Source organism: Mobula birostris, chromosome 8 (genome assembly GCF_030028105.1).
Source record: "Mobula birostris isolate sMobBir1 chromosome 8, sMobBir1.hap1, whole genome shotgun sequence".
In the NCBI taxonomy this organism is placed as follows: domain Eukaryota; kingdom Metazoa; phylum Chordata; class Chondrichthyes; order Myliobatiformes; family Myliobatidae; genus Mobula; species Mobula birostris.
The window spans coordinates 48,045,369-48,073,015 of NC_092377.1; the positions used below are offsets into that span (position 1 = coordinate 48,045,369).

General features: G+C 39.8%; 1 protein-coding gene across 3 annotated transcripts in view; it reads left to right on the top strand.

Moving 5' to 3' along the window:
* The window catches only part of LOC140201287 (tyrosine-protein phosphatase non-receptor type 14-like), a 262,679-nt gene that overhangs the window by 205,107 nt on the left and 29,925 nt on the right, over positions 1-27,647 (top strand). For all 3 annotated transcript variants that reach the window (XM_072265142.1, XM_072265141.1, XM_072265143.1), the window contains 8 exons: positions 2,754-2,824; positions 3,602-3,689; positions 8,323-8,411; positions 8,867-8,954; positions 10,155-10,237; positions 23,458-23,521; positions 25,181-25,256; positions 25,971-27,436. In XM_072265142.1, coding sequence (XP_072121243.1) covers positions 2,754-2,824; positions 3,602-3,689; positions 8,323-8,411; positions 8,867-8,954; positions 10,155-10,237; positions 23,458-23,521; positions 25,181-25,256; positions 25,971-27,436 — 2,025 coding nt within the window. The remainder of the gene's footprint in view (positions 1-2,753; positions 2,825-3,601; positions 3,690-8,322; positions 8,412-8,866; positions 8,955-10,154; positions 10,238-23,457; positions 23,522-25,180; positions 25,257-25,970; positions 27,437-27,647) is intronic.

Consider the following 27,647-nt stretch of genomic DNA (forward strand, 5'->3'; position numbering starts at 1 on the left):
CTAGAATGAATGATGTCATTCCGGAAATCGGGCCATTTCATTGCTACCCCATCCACCACGTCAAATATATGTTTATCAAAGGGTGGTTGAGATCCGGAGTTCATTGTCTACCAGGGTGCAGGGGAAAGAATAATCTATAGAACTTCAAAGGAAGAATAGGATAACAAAATTTATAGGATTGCACCATTTAGAAATGGCATCGAATCATGTGCTAAATGGGCTCCCGTCTTGTCAACAATTCTTTGAATTTATTTTCAAAGGATTTGAACTCAGGTGGCAAATGAATAAATTATTGGATATTCCCTAACTGGCTGTTGTCCATTCGGTCATACAACTCTCTTGCATGTTCTGTTTTATTATCAGTAGAGAATACTTTTTTGTGACTTGCAATGCATTTTTAAATGTCATGCAAGCGATTCCCCATTTTGATATTTGGGCATTGATTCTTGATTGAATTGGAAATCTTTTTACTGAAGTGTCCAAAATCAGAAAAAAAGCATTGTGTTTAAGATAAGTTCTGTTTTATAGCACTGAATCTCAAATCTCAAAGCTGAAAATGGAGGCAACCAAGTTAAAGGGGTGCTTGACATTGCAAACATGTGGTAAAGGTGTTGGGATCAGGCTGATGAGGAAGGATGCAAATTAAAAGTAGTTTATCTATTAAAAGCAGTGACTGAGCCCAACTTTAGGTGTTGATTGAAACCAAATTGGGAGTTATTATTTAACTCATATGCAAGTAGATTTGTTGTCTTTATTTAATATCTGCATTACATATAGTAACAGCATAAATTTGTTGTAGGAACCAAGTCAAAGAGGAACTTAAAGCAATGGGGAAAGAGCAGGTGGCTGGAACTAGTTAGTCTCAAAGAGCCAGTCTAGTCATGGCATGCCAACTGGCTTTTCCTGTTCCTTGCTGTTGTATGATTTGGTTATATGCAAGACATACCAAGCACATTTTCCCAATTCTGGCGAGAAACCCATTAGTTAATGGGTCAGAACCTTGTGAACAAAAATGCATGCTAAATGTTGGACAGGAAAAACAAATCACAACATTGTTTACTGCAATAGTGTTTTCTAAAGTTTTTTTTTAAAAAAGTTTCATTTGGAAACTATGTAGCTTGCAAATAAATGTACTTGCAAATGAATGAATTCTCTTGAACTTCCCACAATATGAACTTTTAATATTGCCATTCTTTCTCACCATATCTGAACAACTCACGTGAAACCTTGAATATGTACAAGTATTGCAAATGGAAGATTTATCAATATGAGAAACAGCACAGCATGCAAAATCAATGCAATGTTAAAAGCTCCATGTTGTTTTTCACTGGTGAAAATTAAATATAACCATTGTTTCTGTGTTGCCATTAACACTTTAGGCCAGTGGAGCAGACAAACACACCAGCTGATTTCCCATGCCTTGTGCTCGAGAGCTGCCTTTGATGTTTGTTTCTGTCAGTGAAATATGCTAAAACCTGATCCAAAATAATACAAAGGCAGCACTTCATGCCTGCAGGCAGCTCTACACCTGAAGGGTGCTATCTTTTGTTTCTGATTTCCATGCCAAGGCATGACTACGCATTTGAAGTTATTTTTTTGTATGAACATCAAACACACTTGATTTCTTTCAGGGTGTTTTTTTCTTCTCTTTAAATCGGAAGAAAGTCTTTTTGACTTTGCAGGTGCAGTTGATCTAAACATTCTGAGGCCATGTCTCAAATTAAGCCCATTGGATAATTTCCCAACTGCAACCACTAGACCACAACTTTCTGCTGTAAGAGCTGTTATTATTTTTTTAATGTTTGAGGATGAGTTTCAAAGATAGTTGCAAGCATCACTTGGGTACATACCAGTGATGTCAAATTCACTTGAGAATAGTTAACTTTTCTAAATTCATCAGATTTATCAAATAAATCAGTTGACCCTATAACCCAAGAAATAGAGTGTTGCAAAGAGTGAGCTGTGAATTCATTACGTTACATAATTAGCCAGACACAGTTGCAACCTTTTTGTCATTGTTTAAGGCAATACAATGCCTAATCATGGGAAGGGCTGGGCATGGTTTGAAGGTAGCTCTTTTGAAAATAACCTTTGCCAGGTACCTGTTCAATTTGTTGCCTTGGAGAAACTGATGGTATGGCTTTAGTGATTTGTCCTGCTCCTAATTTGTGCTTTGTTGTTGGGAAACAGTTGGCAATGATGCATGTCCATTTGGTATTTGGATTGAGCATGGCTTTAATAAGTCAAATTTTATTTTCTCTTCTAGTAGCTTCTTGGAATCCTAGAATATGCTGCTTTTCATTGGTTTTGTAGCATAAGTTCGCAAACCTCAAGATGTTGGCAGAATAGTAATTCTAATGTGCCCTGTTGATCTTTCTCTGAGATCTTGGAAAGGCAGCAGAATCTCTGGGGGAAAATTGTTGGGATATCTTGGCAGAACAAAAGATGAAGCAATGCGTGCTGGTGAAATCCAGTTGTAACCTTATTTCCTCCAGCGCCCATAAGTAGAAATGGGAAGCAGGGTTTAATATAACTCCTCTCCCTGCCCAAAGGAACTCAAAGTTTTGTTATAAATAGAACTCATCAATGTCAGAGCCTCACTTGATGTAAGCAAAAAGTTAAATGCACTCTTGCCCACGGAGACCCAAGCAACAACGATGACATTGAATTTCAACTTTATGTAATATGTATGCCGAATAGAAGTAATAAATATGATAAGGTGGAAGATTTATTCTTCTGTGATATGTTTACAGGACTGGACTCAGGATGAACGGATGTTGGAGGAAATGACGAGGAAGGTAGCAATGCAACATCAGGCCTACAGGTAAGAAGGTCTTCAGTGCAGCAGAATTTAGGCCAGATAACCAGGTACAGTGATTTATAAGACCTCAGTTTCTGATGGTTGTCACATCAGAATACTAAGAATAGATGCTGTGTTATAGTCTGATACCACTTTATAAATATTTGTAAGCATGCCCCTGTGCTTATTCATGAGACTGCTTTGGACAGATCCCAGCTTTCATTTTGTTTATTTTTAAATATCTTACTATCAGTGTATCAAAGTTACTGCATTATAGAATATCCTAACCTTGAGCGTTGACAAGATTGGCAAGGTATAATTCTATGCTGTTTTCTAGGGGTGAATACCTTTGAAAAACTAATATTGGATCGAAACGCAGATGCACAGTTGAAATAAAAACAGAAAATGCTAGAATCAGTCAACAGGTCTGCCAGCATGTGTGCAATATGTGTTAAGAGTTACCTTTCAAGTTTAAGTTAAAAGATTCTGAACCTGAAACATCAATTCTGTTTCTTGTTCCACAAGTGCCATCTGACCTGCTTACTGTTTCCTGTATTTTATGTTATCATTTCATATTCCAGCATGTGCAGTTTTTTTGCCCCAGCAGTGAATCATTGTTTTAACACTATCAGTTGACAGTGTTGATGATGTAAAAACCGATGTAGATAAGAACCTCTCTCTTTGAACCTCTCTTTTCTCTTTGAGAATTCTTTCTTCTTCAATTTTTTTTTGATCTTCTCTGATATCTTATACTTTGAATTCCAAACACCATTGTTATTAAGGGTTTGTTGTCTTCTCTAGTGGGATGCCACCTGCAGAGGCAGAGTTGCTATATATCAAGGAGGTGGAACAACTTGAAGGCTTTGGGCAAGAAAGTTTTCCGGCCAAGGTAATCAGAAGCTAACTTAATTTCAGATGGAGTTTTTCTTATGGTTAAGCATTTTACTAGTGCATTGTAAATTTAGTTGCTGCTGTATTCAAACTACACTTCTCATGGGACTGATGCAATGTAAAAAAAAATCTGAAATAGAATTTAATATTCTGTATCAGTGAGGATTGATGTCCATTTTCAGAGTGATATAAAAACAGAATAAATGTTAGAAACCCTCGGCAGGCCAGACAGCATCTGTGGAAGAAGCTACAAAAAGGCGTAAAATTAGTCAGCTCCATCTTGGGTACTAGCCTCCATAGTACCTAAGACATCTTCAAAGAGCAGTGCCTCAAGAAGGTGATGTCTATTATTAAGGACCACCACCACCCAGGGCATGTCCCCTTCTCATTGTTACCATCAGGAAGGAGGTATAGCAGCCTGAAGGCGCACACACAGTGATTCAGGAACAATTTCTTCCCCTCTGCCATCCGATTCCTAAATGGACATTGAACCCATGAACACTACCTCTGTTTATTTTAAAAATATATGTAAGTTCTGTTTTTGCACTACTTTTAGTCTATTCAATATACATATATATGCTTACTGTTAATGATTGATTCATTTTTCTTTCTATATTATCATGTATTGCATTGAACTGCTACTGCTAAGTTAACAAATTTCACAACACATACCAATGATAATAAACCTGATTCTGATTCTGCATAGAAAAGCAGAGTTAATGTTTCAGACTGAGGTCCCTTCATCAGAGAAAGTGATTTGCTGTTTTCTATTCCAATTTTAGCAAAGGATCTTAGATCTGAAATGTTAAGTGTTTCTCTTTCCACAGATGCTGCCTGACCCACTGAGAGATTCTAGCGTTTTCTGTTCCTCTTTCCAATTTTCAACAAACAATAATGCAGACACGTTGCAAGGAAAGCACTTTCAGTGCTGCAGAGGGGAAAACCAGAAGATTTCAGAAGGGGTTCATTTCCATAAGGAACTGTGCTATGGTCTACTGTTAATAGCTTTAAGATTTAAATGATTAAAGCATGCCATTCAATTATTTGGCTTTGTTTCCAAATGTAATTATGAACTGCTCAATCTTTCTGTTGGGTAGTGGGTGAGGGGGGAAGAAGAGAGGAATACCTACTTCTGCAAAAAAAAAGTTTATACTGAGGAAACAGAAGTAACTTGAATCTGGTATCACCCAAGTATATTGTAAAGGTTGTTACCGTTAGCATTATTATCATTTTAACAGTTACTTGAACAATTGTAAAAGCTTTAGTAATTCAAGAATGCTAAGTATGTCTTTTGAAATGTTAAGTACCATCCAGCAGCATTCCTTCTAGGATTCCAAAAAAATTAATTAGCTGGACCGGCATAATATCCAGAAGTTTAGTGAAGTGTTTTCAAGCTGCTTTAGCCTGTACTTGCTCAGTTGCTAATTCTATATTTCAGTAGTAGTGAATCATATACGGCATAATTCTTTAGATTCAAGATCATTTTCATAATGCTTCCAAATTAGTCATTGGGGAAATTTAAATTCAACCTGATTAGCAGGTATATAAGGTTAAAATGTAGACCATCACTTTCCTGATCCATTTTTGTTGATTTCCCCATTCAAGCACTCCTGCTTTTAAGATTGGTCTTGGGTGAAGGGTTCATTAGAACTTGGATCCAGTAATGTATTTGGGATCTTGATGGTGTTTTAGAAAAGAACTGGATACTTGCCGTAGGGCACCTGCCAGGTAAATGTTGGGAATTCTGTGAGGCCCTTGAAGTTCAAAGTTCAAAGTAAATTTATTACAAAAATACATACAGTGGCATGCAAAAGTTTGGGCACCCTGGTCAAAGTTTCTGTTACTGTGAATAGCTAAGCGAGTAAAAGATGAACTGATTTCCAAAAAGCATAAGGTCAAAGATGACACATTTCTTTAATATTTTAAGCAAGAAAACTTTTTATTTTCATCTTTTACAGTTTCAAAATAACAAAAAAGGAAAAGGGCCCGAAGCAGAAGTTTGGGCTTTTTGTAGCCAGCTAACAGCCTTTAAATTCTTGTTTGGGGGATTTTCACCCATTCTTCCTTGCAAAAGACTTCTAGTTCTATGAGGTTCTTGGCTGTCTTGCATGCACTGCTCTTTTGAGGTCTATCCACAGATTCTTGATGATGTTTAAGTCGGGGGACTGTGAGGGCCATGGCAAAACCTTCAGCTTGCGCCTCTTGAGGTCGTCCATTGTGGATTTTGAGGTGTGTTTAGGATTATTATCCTGTTGTAGAAGCCATCCTCTTTTCATCTTTGGTTTTTTTACAGACGGTGTGATGTTTGCTTCCAGAATTTGCTGGTATTTAATTAAATTCATTCTTCCCTCTACCAGTAAATGTTCCCCATGCCACTAGCTGCAACACAAGCCCAAAGCATAATCGATCCACCCCCATGCTTAACAGTTGGAAAGAGGTTCTTTTCATGAAATTCTGCACCCTTTTTTCTCCAAACATACCTTTGCTCATTGTGGCCATAAAGTTCTAGTCAAAAGGTTCAAAGGAACATCTAAACAAGCCTGATGCATTTTGGAAACAAGTCCTGTGGACTGATGAACTTAAAATAGAACTTCTTGCCCGCAATATGTTTGGAGATTAAATACCAGCAGATTCAATTAAATACCAGTAAATTCTGGAAGCAAACATCACACTGTCAGTAAAAAAGCCAAAGATGAGAAGAGGATGGCTTCTACAACAGGATAATGAACCTAAACATACCTCAAAATCCACAGTGGACTACCTCAAGAGGTGCAAGCTGAAGGTTTTGCCATGGTCCTCACAGTCCCCTGACCTAAACATCATCGAGAATCTGTGGATCGACCTCAAAAGAGCAGTGCATGCAAGACAGCCCAAGAATCTCACAGAACTAGAAGCCTTTTGCAAGGAAGAATGGGTGGAAATCCCCCAAACAAGAATTGAAAGACGTTTAGCTGGCTACAGAACGTGTTTACAAGCTGTGATACTTGCCAAAGGGGGTGTTACAAAGTACTGCCATGCAGGGTGCCCAAACTTTTGCTTCAGGCCCTTTTCCTTTTCTGTTATTTTGGAACTGTAAAAGATGGAAATAAAAAGTTTTCTTGCTTAAAATATTAAAGAAATGTGTCATCTTTGACTATATGCCTTTTGGAAATCAGTTCATCTTTTACGCGCTTAGCTATTCACAGTAACAGAAATTTTGACTGGGGTGCCGAAACCTTTGCATGCCACTGTATGTCACCACATACAATCTTCAGATTAATTTTCTTGGAGGCATTCACAGTAACTACAAAGATACAAAAGAAAACCCAAACAAAATGAGTGAGTGAGTGTGAGAGAGAGAGAGAGAGTGTGTGTGTGTGTGTGTGAGAGAGAGAGAGAAAAAAAAAGAAAAATATGAGTAAATTTCAAGGACATGAATTGAAGAGTCCTTGAATATGAGTCGCAAGATTGTGGGAACAGTGCAGTGTTGGGAAAGTGGTTATCGCCTTTGGTTCAGGAGCCTAATGATTAAGAGGTAATAACTGTTCCTGAACCTGGTGGTGTGAGTCCTGACACTCCTGTACCTCCTTCCTGAAGGTAGCAGCAAGAAGAGAGCATGACCTGGTTGGTGGGGGTCCTTGTTGATGGATGCTGTTATCTTGCTTTACTGTGACTGGGCTGTACCCATTTCTTTTTGTCGGATTGTCTGGCATTAGTGTCTCCACACCAGGCTGTGATGCAACCGGTCAATATATCCTCCACCGCATATCTATAGAAATTTGTTAGGAGTTTTAGATGTCATGCTGAATCTTTACAAACCCGTTAGGAAGTAGTGGTGCCACTGTACTTTCTTTGTTATGACACTTACATGCTGAACCCAGACCTACCCTCTGAAATGGTAACAATGAAGAATTTAAAGTTGTTGACCCTCTTCCACCTCTAATTCCACAATGAGCACTGTGTCATGGACCTCCGGTTTCCTTCTCCTGTAGTCAATGCTGACTTGTCTTGCTGACGTTGAGTTAGAAGTTGTTGTGGTACCACTCAGCCAGGTTGTCAATCTCCCTCCTATATGCAGCAAACCTAAATATGGCATTAGAGCTGTGCTTCACCTCACAGTCGTAAGTATAAAGCGAGTAGAGCAGGGGGGTAAGCACACAGCCTGGTGGTGCACCTGCGCTGATGGAGATTGTGCAGGCCATGTTGTTGCCGATCTGAACTGACTGGGATCTACAAGTGAGGAAATCGAGCATCCGATTGCACAAGGAGGTATTGAGGTCTTGGCCTTGGAGCTTATTGATTAGTTTTGAGGGGATGATGGTGTTGAATGCAGAGCTGTAGTCAATGAAGAGCATCTTAATGTATGCACCTCCACTGTCCAGATGTTCCAGGGCTGAGTGAAGAGCTGATGAAATGGCATCTCCTGTTGACCTGTTGTGACGGTAGGCAAACTGGAGCCAATCCAAGTTGCTCCTCAAGCACGATTTGTGCCAGTTTCGTGCCTAAACCTTACTGCCTTTTCTCCTTCAGTAAGGAGATACTAAATGAGGGGCTGGAAAACTGAGATATGCTGGTCTCAGAATTACTGCAGAATGAATGTCAGATGTTATGTTGCTTCATCATTTTCATGAATGCTTGCTTGCTTTTAACAGGACAGCATTGGAAATGATGCTTTTATTGGCATTTCCTTTATGGGAATATTTGTAAAGCACAGGAATGGACGTCCAACTACAACATATAGGTAAGCACAGATATAAAAGCGTAGACATTCAAGTGTATTTCTGATTTGAACTTTGAAGTGTGTTGGGAATGTTTGTTCTTCTTTTCAGTTCCCCCTCAGTAGATGTTTTTGCTTTATATAGTGCCCTATACAGTGTCATTGATAAGTCGGGAGGAGGGACAAGTGACCCAGCAACAGTCTGTTCTGAGAGTACAGAAGTATGTGCCAGGACTATATATGCTGAGTCCTTGCATAACTTTTCCCTCTGTTATGTTTGGCACTGTTCCTGTTCCTATTAGTCAGTTTTCAGATTGAGTGATTTTCTTTGGACGCTCAGGCTAAAACCCATCATTTTCGGTGCATGGTCCAATAAGACTGGGGTGCTTATTGGTCAAATAGATAATATTGTCTGAACTGACAAACTCTTACAATAAAATTCAAACGTGCAATAATGCAAGATATTTTTAAACCCACAGGTGGAATGAGGTTGGAAATATTACACACAATAAGTCTTCAATTAATGTAGAATTAACAAGCAAAGAAGAAACTGTTTTGTTTCACACAGTAAGTATCTGGAGCTATTTTACTATGCTCTTCACACCTCTTTGCAGTACTGTGATCGTCAGTAATACTTCAGCACTGCCTTCTGGGTCTGGTCGTCAACTAAAAAGAATTATCTATAATACTTTTGATCTTTTCTGACCTCTTGTCCTAGCTTCCAGCACTGTAGCCAGTAATTCAATTACATAATACCTTTTTTCCAGCATTTTGCAATTGAAAATTGATAACCTGAAGAGAAATATGATGATTATCTTTAAGTTATTTCACATTACTTCAGAAATTCGACAAGACCCTATCTTCTATGAGTAATCCTTGGGCATCAGGCATAATTTCTATACCCAGCCCTTCTCTTATGACCCTTTTTCACTTCTGCAGTGGCAACTCTAGTTTAAAAAAACACTCTGATATCATTGGTGCAGCTGTAGGATTTGGAGTGAGGAAAACACTGTCCATTTAACAGGAGCAGCACTGAGATTCCACATTATAATTCAGCCCTTTTGCTCCTTGGGTGTACCAGGCAGCTAAGGAAATGTATATGTTCTACAGGTATAGTTTATTGGTCGGTTAGCTGCTGCGAGGTGTTAGAAAAGAGGAAAATTTCAGATGTTCCTCTAAAGGCGAGCAGTCTGCTACATCTTCTCACTTTTCCATGGTGTTAATTTAAAACAAGGTACCCTGAGGAATGCTATGCACCTAGTTAGAAGAGACATGATGAAGCTGGGCGCTGCACTGTGTGCCTGGACCTGCCCAAGGCCTCCGCCTAATGAAGGGCTGAGCTCGAAGAAGCGGCCGCGGCTGGAGGCCAACACGGCCTCGGACTCGGGTTCGGTGGGGGCGGCGGTGGGCGGTGTCAAGGTGGCCAGCGAGAACAAACTGGAGGAGAGGCTGTACTCGGTGCTGTCTCAAGATCGAAGAAGATGGAGGTGCATAGCTGCCAATCCCGGATTTGGGATGGCACCCACTGACTGACTGACTGACCCTGAAGAAGCTCACTACAACAACTCGACTTGATATTTTCTAACATGAAAAATTATTAATATATTCATTGTTTCTGTTGTGAAATTCACTGGATTGTTAATATTTCAAACTTAATGATGTTAAATATATTCCTAACAGAGCATATACAAAGTATTTTTAAACCTACAGGTGGAGTGAAGTGATAATTGTAATTGCAATATTAATTTGTTTCTCTTTAACCCTCAGGATGACATTGAAATGGCAAAATACATCTCACGGTTGTTCACAGCAAGGCACAAATTTTACAAACAGAACAAAATTTGCACAGAGTGAGTATTCTGAGCATCACATTTCAATTCCATGTACAGCATATCTGAAGTAGATTACTTGCCTGATCACATTGTTACTTTCAACCAGACTGATTAAGATGAAACAGAAATCATTGGAAATACTCTGTGGGTCAAGCTGCCTTTCATAGGAGATGGCAGTTTTCGCCTCTAGTCATTCTTTGTAACTTACCCTAGAGGGCCTATTATTCTAGCCCATTCATAGACATTCTTGAATTGACAGAAATTAATCGAAGAGCTACTGAGGAGATAGTTTGTTCTTTTTGCAAACAAAATGTTACAGAAACTTCAATAGTTGTTTGTTGTCATACAGTATTGAATGCATTAGCAACACACACAAAATGCTGGTGGAACACAGCAGGCCAGGCAGCATCTATAAGAAGAAGTACAGTTGACATTTCGGGCCGAGACCCTTCGTCAGGAATGCACTAATTATGTTTTTCTTATGAGCCTTTGGTAAACCTGTGGACTTAAAATCAGATAATATGACTATTGGGATTGTCCACGGACCAACAGTAATGAATCAGTCACATTCGTTTTTTATTAGGGAAGAGCTTATGCCCTGGCATCATTCTTTCATTGGTCTTGTTGCCTTCCCTTGAGGATCACATTATGTGATTCTGGATGAAGTCCATAGCATATGGTCTTAGATAATAGAAATCTCCAATTAATAATCTCCACAATTTTATACCTCTCAGAGGTCAGAATCAGACTTGCCTGTCTGTTTCTTTTGCCTCTGCCAACACTGTTTTGTATAGCCTGTAAGTATTAGCAAGGAAAAACAGTATTTCTGAATAAAAATAGTTTCATGACATATATCACATAGCAGATGATTTCAAATTTCTGGACTTCTTAATATTTAATTTGCATTAAGATACTGCCGAATGAAGTCTAAGTAATTATTACAATTAATTTTGAATTACAGAAATATTTTGTGATTGCATTTTAGTGACCTAGCTTTCATGTTAAGGAAATATTATAGCCATTACCACTGTGAATCAGATTTTGTGTTTTTTAGACTCTCCCATACTCAAACAATTAAAATAGATACTTGCTTATTGTTGCTGAAATAATATTTTCAGAAAATAGTAATTGTAATATGGCCTCCTGGATTTTGACATAACAAAGGAATTGATAGTCCCCACTGTTTCCAAAAACAGCTGAACTTGTAAATCAGTGGTTTTCAATATTGGCCATGCTGGATTTTACAGGGGCCACAACTAAAAAACAAAAAAATTGGGGTAACGAGTTCTGAATGGACAATAATAAGTTTACTGTTTTAATGAAATGTTACTAAAATATATAAATAAAAAAGTAATTATACATAATTTAATTGGAATCCTGAATGAAATGAATAGGGAAAATATGCTGGATGATGCAAATAAGGCAGAAAACAACTTTGCGTGTGTGTGTGTGTGTTTGTGTGAGGGTGGGGGAGGTTGGCGATGCAGCACGTCAGTCGTTGTCTCTGCTCCTGCTTAACCACACACATAACGCCATTCACATTTTGCATGGGTTGGCTCCACAACTGCCCCCAAATCACAGTTTGCAGATTAGGTGGGGCTTTCAGCAGCAGGAGACCAATTCAGTACCTTTCACTGATTCGTGTGTGTTATAGTACAAACGTTTGTACTTACAAAACATGACATGAAGACTGCAGGCACTGCAGTAGGGTCACTTGCCAGAAACAGCTAAACTGCAGGGAGGCAAGAATGTGTGAAATCTACCACTGCATCACTATCTACCACTACAACTGCCATTAAATCCCTGTCACTTAGTGTATTTTGAAAGGAAGTTCAATTTGTTTTCCTTTTTTTTGTTAATTTTTTTATTGAAGTTCATCATCAAACATTTCCATAAGAAGTATTTCAGATATTGTACATATATATCATATAATCATATTTGCCACAGATCTCCACATAGTATTTATCTGAGGTATACACCTATAGAAAAGAGAGGAAAGAAAGAACAAGCAAAAGGAGAAAACTATGTACAAGTAGGGAGTGATTTTTTTTACAACATATTCATTCATTTGTGAGAATAAAATCAGGCCTATGTGTTATCTAGTTGAACCATTTTTCCCAGTATGAATCAAATTGTTCCAACTTATGATTAACAGATGCTGTTATCTTCTCCATTTTGTAAATGTCCATTGTAATTTCCATCCATACATTTAAAGTTGGGCTCTCCTGTGATAACCATTTCCTGGTAAGAGTCTTTTTACCAGCCACCGGCAGTACATTCATTAAATATTTATCTCTTTTCAACCATTCTTGAGGTACATACCCAAAATATATGGTCTTACTTTCTTTTTTTAAATACTTTATTTTCAAAATTTTCCAAAAAAAAACAAAATCAACAAAAACATACCAACTCAGACATGTATAAAAAAGAAATAAGCAAAAAATACATAACAGTAGAGGGATGCCTATTGTACAAAGTGCTCAAAAATACTCAACATTAAATCTCAAATGAGAGCCGTGAGAAATCAGCTGGGGGAAAATTGCTCATCCGCCCCCGGCCTTGTCCAGGTAGGCAAGAAATGGATCCCAGATAGCCAAAAATTTTTTAATTGAATTGGTTCTCAAGAACCTAAGTTTCTCCATCTGTATGACTGAGATCATATCAGCCATCCATCTCCGAAAGGAAGGGGGAGAAGGTGGTTTCCATTCCACCAAGATAAGTCTTTTGGCAACAATCATCCCCAGCATAAGAGACTGTTGTATGGCTGCAGGGGAACAAATAGTAGATTACGAGCAGCCAAATATAGCGAGACCAGCTTCCAAGGGGAAGGATCTTTTATAGGCCTTCGAGTACCAGTCGAATATTTTGGACCAAAATCCAGTCAGTAATGGGAAAAACCGAAAGGTGTGTGACAACGTGGCTTCCGTCCCTTGGCATCTATCACACAGTGGCGAGACCGAAGGGTAAATCCTGTGCAATCTTAAGTTTAGAGTAATGGAGACGGTGGACAACTTTAAACCGGAAAACACTTATCGCAGGCAGCTTCAGATAATTCACTGCCGAACTCCTCTCTCCAGGCGTCTCTAATCTTCACAGTAGACGCTACAGTGCAATTATCAAACAAACGTACAAACTTAGAAACTAGATGCCTGGAGTCAGGAGGGTTCTTTAAAATATCAAAGAACATATGTTTCCCTGGAAGGATTTCAAAATTACAAATCTTAGATTGAATGTAGTGTCTAATTTGCAAATAACGAAAAAAGTGCGAATGAGGCAGCTCAAATTTCTCTTTCAGCAGACTAAATGTTGCAAACCGTCCCTCTATGTACAGGTCTTCAATAGAAACTAGACCCTTCTCCCTCCAAGCATGGTAGGTTTTATCTGACCATGAGGGTAGAAAGGAGTGATTGAAACGAATTTGGTCTTACTTGCTAAGGGTATTTCACATTTAAAGATGTCTTGTAGGGCATTGTGTATCCCACTCCAATAGTCTTTAATAACGGGGCAATCCCAGAAAATATGATAATGGTTTGCATTTTGATTTCCACAATTTCTCCAGCAAATAGGGAGGTTACTATCATAATGGGATTTCTGAGAGGGTGTAATAAAATATCTTATCAAGTTTTTCCATCCAAACTCCCTCCATTTCTGTGAACTGGTACACTTCCATTGATACCTCCATATTATTGTCCATTCTTCCTCAGACATTATTATCCCTCCTTCCTTCTCCAATTTTGTTTTAATGTATGAAGTCGAATGTGTTTTAAGATTTGACAAACCCTTATACATGCTTGAAATGATTCTACTACCATTATCTGAATTATATGCTTTTCTAAATAGCTCTATCAAACGTATTTGCCTTGGTTACATTTTTAACCCTCCAACTAACATACTGTCGCATCTGTAGATACCGATAAAAGTCTTGCTTTTCTAATAAGTGTTTCTCTTAAAACATTTCAAGACTGAACAGTGTTCCTTCTTTCATTATATTGCAAAGAACTGTTATTCCTTTAGCTGTCCAATCCTTAAACCTAGCATCCAGTTTATTTGGCGTAAAATCCGAGTCATATGCACGATATTTAAGAATCGCGATATCTCCCTCTAGTTTATATTCTTTTATAATAGTTTTCCATATTTTAGGAGTCCATGGATTATCAATAGTATTTATGTACCTTTGTAGGTTGTTGTCAGCCAAAGTTGCCTGTATGGGGATGGGAATTATCCCCTCCTCAATATTTTTCCATTGAGCATCATATGATGGGTTGCACCAACATATCACAGCTCTCAACTGTGCTGCAAAATAATAATCTCTAAGGGAATTCAATTTGTTTTTCATGATAGTATTGTGGCATTTCTAAATGATAAGCAACTTGGAGAACAAATTATAACTGCTAAGCCTGACATATTTTATCTGTCAGATATATTTGAATATAGAATTTGTTAAAGAAACAAGGAATAAATTGCAATCTTATATTGCGCAAAGAGGCTATTACCATTTTCCTTGGAAAATTCAAGCTTTTCAGCAGCAATATTGGGCGGCACGAGTTCATGCAATCTCCTTCATTGGCCGCTCTTAAAGTAGCATTGCAAGATGATGATCTGATTGCATATCTTGATCATTTGAAACAACTGCTCACTGATGTGGAATTTCCATTCAGAGACCTGCTGGACGTGCACACTCCAGATTGGCTGGTGGATCCATTGGGGGTGAATGTAAATGATGTTGACACCACACTGCAAGAATGTCTGTTGAGCTGCAGAGTGATATAACAGCTCAAGCAAAATTCAAAAGCAGCAAGCAAAATTTCTGCAAACTAGTGACATTCCAAATAGGTTTCCATAGCTCTGGGAGAAAGCAAAGTTGTTTTTAATTGGATTTCCACTTCTTGTTGAGCTGAATGTGGTTTTATTCAAGCTCTTCCCTGCTATCAAAAGCTCGTAGCTGTCTTGATGTTGCGAAGAGAGGTGATCTTTGATTATCTTTAACCAGTTTGCAACCAGATATTCAAAAACTTGCTATTTTGCATTAGTCACAAGGATCTCACTAAATACCCAAAGTAACAATATTAAGCACTTTGTTGTTACTGGTTGGAAGTGTATTTTTATATTAGATTATGAAGACACGTAGTCCACTTTTATTGTCATTTAGTAATGCATGCATTAAGAAATGATACATTATTTCCTCCAGTGTGATAACACAAAACACCGGACAAACCAAGACTGAAAAAACTGACAAAACCACATAACTATACATATAGTTACAAACAGTGCACAATACCATAACTTGATGAAGAAAGTCCGTGAGCACAGTAAAGTTCAAAGTTTCTCAAATGTCACACATCTCACGCAGGCGGGAGAAGGAAGGAAGAAAAACTGTCCCTGCCATGCCGACCACAATTCGACTCTGAGTCATCCGAAAACTTTGAGCTCCAATCAGCTGTCCGAACACCGAGTACTGAGCGGCATCTCTGCCGAACGATTCGACCTCCTTCTCGGTCGCCAAAAGCAGGCAAGGCCGGGGATTTTGAGGCCTACCCTCCAAAAAATTCCCGATCACGCAGTAACGACAGCAGCGGACGAGCGTTTCAGAAATTTCTCCAGATGTTCCTCTGTGCTTTCACGTCCATTCTCCATCAGATCAGAATTGTCCATGGCCCCTATTTAACAGATATGACATCATTTTTCACTGGAGAGCTGCGCACATGCGGCGCGCTGCCATCTTCTCCTCCTGCCTATTATAAAATAAATAGAGTATCCTATTTAGAGCTTTGAGATAGTTTTATTTTTCATATACACCTGTAACATTATATTTAACATATAGAAATACCTATATCCTGTTAAAACATACATATTGACTGTAGTTTGAATAATTAGTAACATTGACCAAAAAAAGACTTTAGCAACTAACAGAGACTATGGAGGATGGGGGCCACAGAGGTAAGTGAAAGTCACAAGTGGACCATGAGCAAGAAAAGGTTGAGAACTACTGCTGCATATGATATCTTCACAGTGAAAGCACCCCAGCATTTGCACTAGGATTAGAGTCCTGATCTTCATTTGTGAAATGATGAAAAAAATACAGCTGATTATGTAGGCTTGCAAGTCCAGTGAAGTACTTGTGTTTATCTCAAGAGCAGTTTCTAATGTTTGGACCCTTTGATTAACAAGTGTCAGCAGATGATTATGCCCCAGATCGCACACCATCAAGAGATGTATGAACGCAAGTTGGCAGATTCCTCCATATATTTTCTTATCTCCTGTGTCAGTTCAGGAATGTGGGTGTTTAGACGATTTCTGTTATGTTAGTACTCCACCTGACAGCAGCAATATTGAGCTGACCTATCTGAAGTAATTTAATGATGTTTATTATGTTTTGCTTCTCTCATTTTGACTCAGTAGCTCCTTTACATTGGAACCCGAGCATGCAACCATTTAAAACTTGTGTGTGAGTTTGTGTCAGACCTTTCACATTGAAAATATTTGATGGAGGTATAACCAAAAATAGTTGGCAAGCTAAAGAGAGAATACATGGTAGATGGCAGAAACCTTGGTCATAGAAATGTGTTTTAAGAAGCAGGGGTGGATCTTACGAGGAAGGACGTCCTGATGGTGGGGGAAAAGGTTGGAAAAGTACAAGGAAAACAACAGGAATTCTGCAGATGCTGGAAATTCAAGCAACACACATCAAAGTTGCTGGTGAACGCAGCAGGCCAGGCAGCATCTGTAGGAAGAGGTGCAGTTGACGTTTCAGGCCGAGACCCTTCGTCAGGACTAACTGAAGGAAGAGTGAGTAAGAGATTTGAAAGTGGGAGGGGGAGGGGGAGATCCAAAATGATAGGAGAAGACAGGAGGGGGAGGGATGGAGCCAAGAGCTGGACAGGTGATAGGCAAAAGGGGATACGAGAGGATCATGGGACAGGAGGTCCGGGAAGAAAGACAAGGCGGGGGGACCCAGAGGATGGGCAAGAGGTATATTCAGAGGGACAGAGGGAGAAAAAGGAGAGTGAGAGAAAGAATGTGTGTATAAAAATGAGTAACAGATGGGGTACGAGGGGGAGGTGGGGCCTAGCGGAAGTTAGAGAAGTCAATGTTCATGCCATCAGGCCTCCCCCTCGTGCCCCATCTGTTGCTTATTTTTGTGCACACGTTCTTTCTCTCACTCTCCTTTTTCTCCCTCTGTCCCTCTGAGTATGCCTCTTGCCCATCCTCTGGGTCGCCCCCCCCTCCTTGTCTCTCTTCCCGGACCTCCTGTCCCATGATCCTCTCGTATCCCTTTTGCCTATCACCTGTCCAGCTCTTGGCTCCATCCCTCCCCCTCCTGTCTTCTCCTATCATTTTGGATCTCCTCCTCCCCCTCCAACTTTCAAATCCCTTACTCACTCTTCCTTCAGTTAGTCCTGACGAAGGGTCTCGGCCTGAAACGTCGACTGCACCCCTTCCTAGAGATGCTGCCTGGCCTGCTGCGTTCACCAGCAACTTTGAAGAGTACAAGGAATTTGGCGAGAAGATTTGTAAGGTTGAAGGAAATTAAGATAGGGAGGGACAAGGCCTGATAGAGAGTATAACACAAAAATTAATACCCTAATTCTGAGACATTGTAGTTCCCAATAAGGAGTGGTTGATGGGAAAACTGTACTTGAAAGGATGAGTTTTTCAATACTTTTAATACTGCAAACTTCAGAACTTTTATGCCTGAAAAGCAATTTAACAGGGCAGTGGGAGTCTAGAAGTTTTGGGGGATGATGGAGTTGAAAAGCAGGGTGTTTCTATTAAGGTCAACACTGAATAAGGTTTGCTGCATGGTTTGTTTGTGTGCGTGTGTGTGTGTGTGTGTGTGTGTGTGTGTGTGTGTGTGTTGGGTTGAAGGCAGGAGCAGGAACCGTTACTTCAACTTAGGCTTTAAAGAGAATATGTCCTAAGGTAGCACAAGTGGGTGTTGTGGGGCCTGTCACAAGCACATTTGCACTTGTTTTCAATGGCTGACATAATCATGGAGGCTGGGACAGTGTAGCGAAAGTGACCCATTCACTTATGATGGGCAACCTGAAGTCATCCACTTCAGCTGAAGTTGCTCAACCAAAAGTTTGCTCTGATGCTTGAGGCCCATCTATTCCTCAATCATATTGATATCAGTCATGTTGGAATCCAAAAGTGAGATCAGTAAATGTGCCTAGGCTGCCTCCTCCTCTCACCCTACTTCCTGCTCCTTGTTCTGACCCAGCATTACTCTTAGCATATTTTTCTGTTTGTTTTTTCTTTTGTATATTGTTTAAAACTGTGTTTATTTTATGTAACCCTTATTTCGGCTAGCAGCTTAATATAGGGGGTGATAGCTCCCAGCCCAGCCAAACTTAAGAAATCTCGTTTAGGTGGATGCTGTGCGATGTGTCCCCATTTACAAATCAGTACCACAAATTACCAAACAGTACACAGTATGCGATTAAATGATTGAGCTTTATAATTCTTAATTTGACTATATGGTTAGTAAAGAAGCAAAAAGAAAAGGACCCACTCTCATGAAACAGTCTAATGTGCAAACGTTGGAGCTCACAGTGCCGTCCATATGTTCCCGTCGACCTCCAAGCATAGCCAACCCTCGGACCCACACTCCGCAGCCTACTTCATCCCGTGGTCTACCAACTCTCTCCTTTCGCATCCTCTCTCTTCATTGCTCCCTGACAAAAGACCGTGAAATCCCTCTCCCAGACCCACAAGAAAGAACAGCATCCTGCTCAATGGCTAACATGCCCCATTATCTATAGTCATAACCCAAACATTGCTGCTACTGAGAAAGCGTTACCTTAGCCTTAGCAGTGAAACGTTACAGAGAGGCCATTACATTTATATTTTCTGTATTATATTTGTAATTAAAAGGGCTTTTAGAGGTGGATTTAACGAAAGAGTTTGAAATCAGCAAAAAAAAGTGTTCCACCTGAACATATTCTTACCGGATGATTTTCAGTTCAGTTGATCTTTTAGCACTTTTGACTTTTTAGAATCCATCTGTAAAAGCAATTTTTGGCATTATGCAGGAATTTGTTAGTTTATCATTGCAGTTCTTTACTGCTACACTCCTGACTCTAATGCAATACTTTAAGGATTTGAATTCATTTATTGATAAGTAATAGTGATTCAATATTTTGGTGTTGTGCAAGTTCACTACAGCCTCCCTAATGGCTTTTCCAGCCATCTTTGGAATCAGGTTTTTATAAAGTTCATGGAATCAAAGTGGTATTTTCTTCATGATGACTAAAAACTGTTCAGACAACTTTCTAGTGTTTGGAGTGCTGTATAACTCACTCAACCCTGGAACATCTGGACAGCAAAGATGCATACATCAGGGTGCTCTTTATGAACTACAATTCAGCATTAAGCATTATCATCCTCTCAAAACGAATCACTAAGCTTCAAGACTTTGGCCTCAATACCTCCTTGTCCAATGGGATTCTCAATTTCCTCACTTGCAGACCCTGCTGGTTTGGTTTGGCAATAACATCACCACAATTTCCATCAGTACAGGTGTACCACAAGGCTGTATGCTCTCCTCACATTATATTTATAACTGTCATGCTTAGGTCTGATCCGATGCCACATTTAGGTTTACTGTTATTGACCAAATCAAAGGTGGTGATAAATCAGCATATAGGAGGGAGATTGAAAACCTGGTTGAGTGGTACCACAACAACAACCTCTCAGTCAATGATAACAAGCCCAAGGAGCTGATTATTGACTACAGGAGGAAGAAACCAGAGGTCCACAAGCCAATCCTCGTTGGGGGAAATCAGAGGCAGAGAGGGTCAGCAACTTTAAATTCTTCAGTGTTATAATTTCAGAGGATCTGTCTTGGGCCCAGCGCGTAAGTGCAATTATAAAGGACACACAGCAGTACCTCTACTTCCTTAGAAGTTTGCGAAGATTTAACATGATGTCTAAAACTTTGACAAACTTTTATCGATGTGCGGTGGAAAGTATATTGACTGGTTGCATCACAACCTGGTATGGAAACATCAATGCCCTTGAATGGAAAATCCTCCAAGAAGTAGTGGATATTGCCCAGTCCATCATGGATAAAGCCCTCCCCACCATTCAGCTCATCTACGTAGAGTGCTTATTGCAGGAAAGCAGCATCTATCATTAAAGACCCCCACCATCCAGGCCATGTTCTCTTCTCATTGCTGCAGTGGCGTATCTAAGGTATGGCAGGTATGGCACGTGCCCTGGGAGCCACTTGAAGGGCGGCGCCACTGAGCGGTTTCTATTGAAGTCAGATAAGTCATCCTCAGATAGTGAAAAAAGAATTTTCTTCAGATGTATGATCTGTCTTTGATTATCATGGGTGAGAAGCACTCGGATGGTCTTATTTCAGAGCATTGTGTAAGAAGACCATGAAATGTTTCTTCACGAAGAAGAAGGAAACTAGAGCTGAAGGACTGGCGTGATATCTTGGCGAGAATACTTCACTGCATAAAATTCCTTGCAACTCAGAACCTGACTTTGCGAGGACGCACAGTCACTTCAGTTAGATGATGACTCCAATGTGGGAGATTTCCTTGGCTTACTGAAACTTCTGGCCATCTTTGACCCTGTCATAAAAGAACACCTCACTCATTTGTAAAGTCATCCTGGATCCATGTCTTATCTTTCACCGGGTGTCCAGAACCAATTCATCCACATGATGGCATCCACTGTTCACCAGAGTTTACTGAGAAGCATTCGTAAAGCCAAGTACTATGGTCTCATGTTTGACTCGACTCCTGATCAGGAGTGAACAGATGTCAGAAGTAGTGAGGTATGTGGAAGTTGATTTTGAGAGGAAAGCAGTCCGTGTTAGAGATTCCTTCCTTGGTTTTATCCAGATAAGGCAGAGGGATGCTGAGAGCTTGGTGAAGACATCTTGAAACAGCTAGAGAAGGACGAAATGGAGCTGCAAGATTGTCGGTCACAATGCTATGACAACGCTGCTGTGATGGCTGGACAAAGAAGTGGTGTTCAGCAAAGAGTAAGTGAGAAAAACAACCTGGCAGTGTTTGTGAATTGTGACAATCACTCACTGAACTTGGTGGGTGTCCATGCAGCCAAGCAGGATACAATGATGGTCACGTTTTTTGGAACCATCGAAGCTCTCTACGTGTTTTTCTCTTGTTCAACACAGCACTGGGAACAACTCAAAAACGCCGTGCCTGTGGTTGTTAAGTCAGAGTCTGAAACCAGGTGGAGTGCAAGGACAGAAGCAGTGAAGCCCGTCAACAAGTACCTTGAGGAGATACTTCAAGTTCTCCAGGACTTGATAGACAGTGAAGACGAGACCAGTGAAACAAGAAGTGATGCAAGGCAGCTGTACAACCGCAAGTTGAGTTACGATTTTCTAATTTTGCTCGGATCTTGGAACAAAGTTCTCATTCGCATTGATCATATTCAAAAGAGGCTGCAGGATCCTAGCATGAACTTCCACGATGCTGCCTTGGATATGAAAGCCCTCCGAGATCATTTTTATGATGAAAGAGAAGTGTTGGTCAGTGAGTCACTCGAAGAGGGAGTCGGTCTCTGTCAAGAATGGAATATTGAAGTTGAAAGATGTCAGAGACGAAAGAAACGAATAGCTGATGAGAACTTGAGAAACGCTGGGTTAACAGCTAAGGAGGAAGAGGAAAGAGTCATGAAGGGAACACTCGACCGTCTTCAGAAAAATGGACGAAAGATTCTCTTGTTTGCACGACACTGACACCAAGTTTGGGTTCCTTCTCGATGTCGAGGGACTGTGTTACGGTGCTGACAGTAATGACCTAAAGAAGTGTGAAAATTTGGGCGAATTGTACAGCTCTGATATTGACGGACAGCAGCTATATGAAGAAATTTTGGATTGCAGAATGTTGCTATCAAGGCAGGTCAACATGAAAATATCAAGACCTGAACAGCTTCTTGAATTTATTGTTCAGTATGGAGATGAGAGCTTCTTCCCCAATCTTCGCATTGCTATTCAGATAATGCTAACCATCACAGTTTCCATCGCCAGCTGTGAGAGTTCATTCAGCAAGTTAAAACTAATATTTTAGAGCCTCCATGGGTCAAGGTAGACTCTGTGATTTTGCTCTGCTGAGTGTAGAAAAAGAAACTGAAAAAACGGACTTTGATCACATCACAGACCAATTTGCATCAGTGAAAGCAAGGAAGATGCAGTTATAATTTTCATGTAGTGCCATAATTTGTTAATTAAAAGATTAACGAGCTTGACTTGTATTTTTGAGCTGGTATTATGGTAAAGTTATCTAAAAGGTGGGTGTCAGATGTTTGGACAGGGGCGCAACTTCAGTGCTTGCCACAGGCACTATTTTCCATAGATATGCCCCTGCACTGCTGCTATTAGGAAGAAGGTTTAGAAGCCTCAGGACCCACACACCAGTTTCAGGAACAATTATTACTCCTCAAGCATAAGGCTCTTGAACCAGAGGGGATAACTTCGCTCAACTTCACTCACCCCATCACTGAAATGTTCCCACAACCTATGGACTCACTTTCAAGGACTCTTCATCTCACGTTCTCTATATTTATTGCTTGATTATTTGTTTGTTTCTTTGTTTTCTCTTCTGTACTTACACAGTTTGTAGTCCATTGCATAGTGGTTGTTTGTCTATCCTGTTGGGTTCGGTCTTTCTATTGTGTTTCTTCAATTTACTGTGTATGCCCACAAGAAAACAAATCTCAGGGTTGTATATGGTGACATGTATCTACTTTGATAAATTTACTTTGTACTTTGAATTTATATTTATAGCATTTTCAAATGCCTTTTATAGGAATTTCCCACAGATTTACAACAATAAAAAGGTTTGGGAAAAGGAATGATGCGAATTTGTCTGGGTTTGATGTCTTGTTGATAAAAATGTTTTATGTGCTAATCTAAGATATGCTCTTGAACAATATTTCATGAAGTTATTCCTATAATTGTGTTCTACATGGTAAATACAAAAAGATAACTTTTGCAAGAATTTACAACTGTTTTTAACGGAAAATAATCAATTGTCTTTCATTTAATATATGGATAACTGGACTTACTTGACTTCCACCTCTTTTTCTGTAAGTTAGCAACTTACTAACAAAATGTTTATAAGCTGTTTGTTTACCATGTGGGACTTCTTTAAACACAACCATATTAAAAGGGAATTTCATGTAGTCACTCTCCATTCTCATGACTGTGTTGAGTACATTTTAACCTGCTGCTATTTTACTGTGTTTTCTCATAGACAAACACAGTCATGTTCCCCAACGCCTGTACGGAGACCACCTACATGGAGCAGATCATCTTTGGTATGTTTGCTGTTGCATGTGCAACTTTACACATTGGATCTAGTCTTTGTTTTAAGTTGTTTAATCAGATTTGCAGTAATCTTCGTTGCATCTTCTTTTATAAAGGTGTGATTTTTTTTTAGAATCAAAATAATTCTGTTCTCATTTTTCATTCATGTGTAACAAGAACCTGGGCATTCATTGATTTCCTTTCTTTGTTTTTTGCCAGGACAAGTAATTATAAAGCTGTGTCGTACGATTTTTTAAAATTCTATAAAAAACATAAATAGTAGAAAGATAAAGTTATATTATTTTGTAGTTTGTTTCCTGGACTGTTCTGCCCTGCCCAGAATTCATACATCATTTAGAGGTAAAATAGGGATGTTTTGGTAATTTTATAAATGGAAATCATAACTTTGCCTTGTTATAACATGATGCATTATGTGCTAATAAGATATTGACGCCTCAAAATAGTAGAATTAACAAAGTACTAAGTTGTTCATGACCCTATAATTAGTCATCTCTTTAATATTACATCAGTATGTTGTATTAGTACTTCTCTAGTTGTAAATGCCATTTGACTGGCCAGTTAAATTCATTAATATTTGCACTTGCTGATGCAAATTTTATTTAGAAAAGTGATTCTTATTTTAAACCTTTAAATTGTAATTGTAGTTAAGTAGTACAGCACAGAAAGGAACCCATTGGCTCACCGGGTCCATGTCAGCCCTTTTTCCCATCTCCTGTACACTTGGGTAAAGGGGTGGGGATAAACCTCCACCAAATGAGGTGTAAGACACTCCTTCTCTTTGCTAACCTGCAGGTCACCCTTGGGAAAGGTGTAGATCCAGCTTAGCCCTCTCCCCGATCAAGGTCACGTGAAGTCATGGGAGCGGGTGAAGGATGGTCACATGAGCAGTTGGTGCCTATCACAAGTCCTGGCTATGTGGCCACTGACATCAGGCAGACAGTCTCTGAAGAGTACTGATAATGGCTGGGGTCACTCATCTTGTAAAGACGCTGCCCAGAAAAAGGCAATGGAAACCACTTCCGTAGAAAAATTTGCCAAGAAAATCATGGTCATGAGACCGTGATCACCTACATCATACAGCATGGCACATAATAATAATGATGATGATTGTACATAAATCTCATTTGCTCACATTCGATCTGTATTGCTTAGACCTTTCTCACTCCACCCCTGTAGTTTTGGCACATGCTGGGTGTAAACTGTCTTTAATTGGTTATCAGATTCCCATTAAATTTATAGCTAAAGAAATGCATATTAAATTGAATTCTCTGCCTCTTTGCCCTTTTCAATTGCTAACTTTTTTTAAAATAAGCATTCTCAGAATAGGTAACTATGGGGGGAAAATTGCCTACAAGTTTTTCTAAACTTCTGGCACAGTTTTTTTATATATCCAATGAACGAGAATAACCCTTACTAGGCTAATAGCTTAGAACCATTGCCAACCTGTCATCTGAATATTAACGATCCTTCAGGGCGAAGTAGTGAGCTCTGATATTGTAAAATAATGGATTTAATCCTCAGAGACTTTACCAGTAATATAAACACTCATGTTATGATTCTATTGATACTGATGTTACAAGATGTCACTACCAATGCAAAGGTTCTTAAATATAACGAGTGGTTTTCTCCTTTTCATGTATTTCTATTAGTCAAGGCAACAGCCTTTTATACTGCCACCTATGCACGTCCAATATGGAGATTATCCTGAAACAAACACCTCACAAGGTATTCCTCTTATTTTGTGTTTTATTATATGAAATGGCAGTGTTTGCTGGAAAGGTGGTTCTATAAATGTGGCTTGTGATACTTACTGTAAATATAACCTATCATTCTAATGTCCAAGCTTCTGCCATGGATCATGACCATTTGTGTGGGGGATCTATGCAGTGTCACTAATGCAGTGCTTAGTGTACACTGTCGTAAGATGAGTGAGAAAAAATGGAAGGAAACTGAATCAACGGAGAAACTGTATCCCCTCAGGTATTACCAACAAGAGAAAGTCTGCAGATGCTGGAAATCTAAGCAACACACACAAAATGCTGGAAGAACTCAGCAGGTCAGGCAGCATCTATGGAAAAGAACTTCATGATGCAGGGTCTCAATCCGAAATGTCGACTGTCTGTTCTTTTCCATAGATGCTGCCTGGCCTGCTGAGTTCCTCCAGCATTTTGTGTGTGTTGCTGTCATCTGGTATTGCTGAGTCTCAGTGAACCTGATAGACAACATATTTGAGTTGGTTTTAATTGCTTAATGAAATTATGAAATGTTGTGTAACTTTATTTCTTAAACTGTATATTCAATCTTTCAGTAAGTCAATTGCGGCAGCAGAAATTAGTGCTCTAATGTGACATGGTTGAGTGTATCAATCTTGTAATTTTGTCACCTTAAGAAACCTCCATTACTTAATAGTTTTAATTTTGCATTCTTTGTTTTATACAGATAGTATTTACCATGGCAATGAGGAAGGATTCTACTGCAGGTCTCAGAGTAGCTTGGACAGGTGTCCAATGGAATACAATTACATGAATGGAACTGTGCCAAATGGCAGTGTGTATAGCGCACCTAGTATGAACTCATTAAATCATTCACAAAACTTCATCCAGGCATCTCCCGTATCCTCCAATCTCAGCATTCCTGGAAGTGACATCATGCGTGCAGATTACATACCCAGCCACAGGCACAGTGCTATCATTGTGCCTTCATATAGGCCCACACCTGACTACGAGACTGTAATGAGGCAAATGAAACGTGGCGTCATTCATATGGATTGTCAAAGCCAATCACTGAGGAACCTTAATATTGGAAACACTCATGCGTACAACCAGCCAGAAGCTATGGTTTACAGTCAACCAGAGATCAGAGACCAGTACCCCACTCGCTATGGGTCAAAGCACAGTTACAAAAAACCTGTGCCCACAACTGCCCAACCAAATGCCAACCAACCTGCGCCCAGCAGGACTGCAAACAGTGCAATCTCCCACACAGTAAGCACCCCCGAACTTGCCAATATGCAGTTACAGAATACTCAGAATTCCAGTACCACCCACATGTTGAGAAACCATTTCTGCAGACCACCCCCTCCGTACCCCCGTCCTCGGCCTGCCACCAGTACACCAGACCTTGCCAGTCACCGCCATAAGTATGTGAGTGGCAGCAGTCCGGATTTGGTCAGTCGGCGAGTCCAACTCTTTGTCAAGACATTCCAAGAGGATAGTTCGCCAGTGGTTCACCAGTCCCTGCAGGAAGTCAGCGAGCCCCTCACAACGGCCAAGCATCATGCAGCCGTTAACAAGCGCCACAGTCTGGAGGTGATCAGCAGCATGGTACGTGGTATGGAGGCCATGGCACTGAAGACTTTAAGTGCTTCTGCCCCTCAGCGGAGGAACACCATGCGTGATCAACGTCGCCATGAGGATCAGGTGCAGGAGGTTCCACAGCGGCCTCCATACCATCACAAAAAGACGCTGTCAGATGCCACCATGCTCATTCACAGCAGTGAGAGTGAAGATGAAGAAGACACTCCTGATTACGATGTTCAGATTCCGGCATTTAATGACACAATGGGCTACAGAGCACAGCTGCAGGCAGCGTTGGCGAAAATACCAAACAAGCCCCCTCCTGAATATCCAGGAAACAAAAAGAGTGTAAGCAATGGTGCCTTGAGGCACGAAGAAGATAAAAGTGCAGAACGCATTGTCAGGACCAAATTGCCTGGTCCTGAACTTGATACTTTCACAAGAAATGAACAGTTGATGCTCAATGGGTCGTCACTTGGGCCGTCTATTTCAGAGCCTGACCTGACTAGCGTGAAAGAGCGTGTCAAAAAGGAACCTGTCAAAGAAAGACCTGTGTCTGAACTTTTTTCTACTGAAGACAGTATTGTGGAAAGGGAAATCATGTTGAGGGTAATCTTGTTTTTCTTTTTAGGTTTCATTGAAATCAATTTACTCAGTGGAAATGCTAACATAGAAACTGCATGCTTGAACTTATGCACAGTCAGTTGTGCTGTGAATCATAATTGCATTGCTAAAGAAATTATTCTTTAAAAATTTGGCCAACAAAATTATTATTAAAATCAAATCTTGGGTATCAACAGCAACATAACCACAGGGCAGT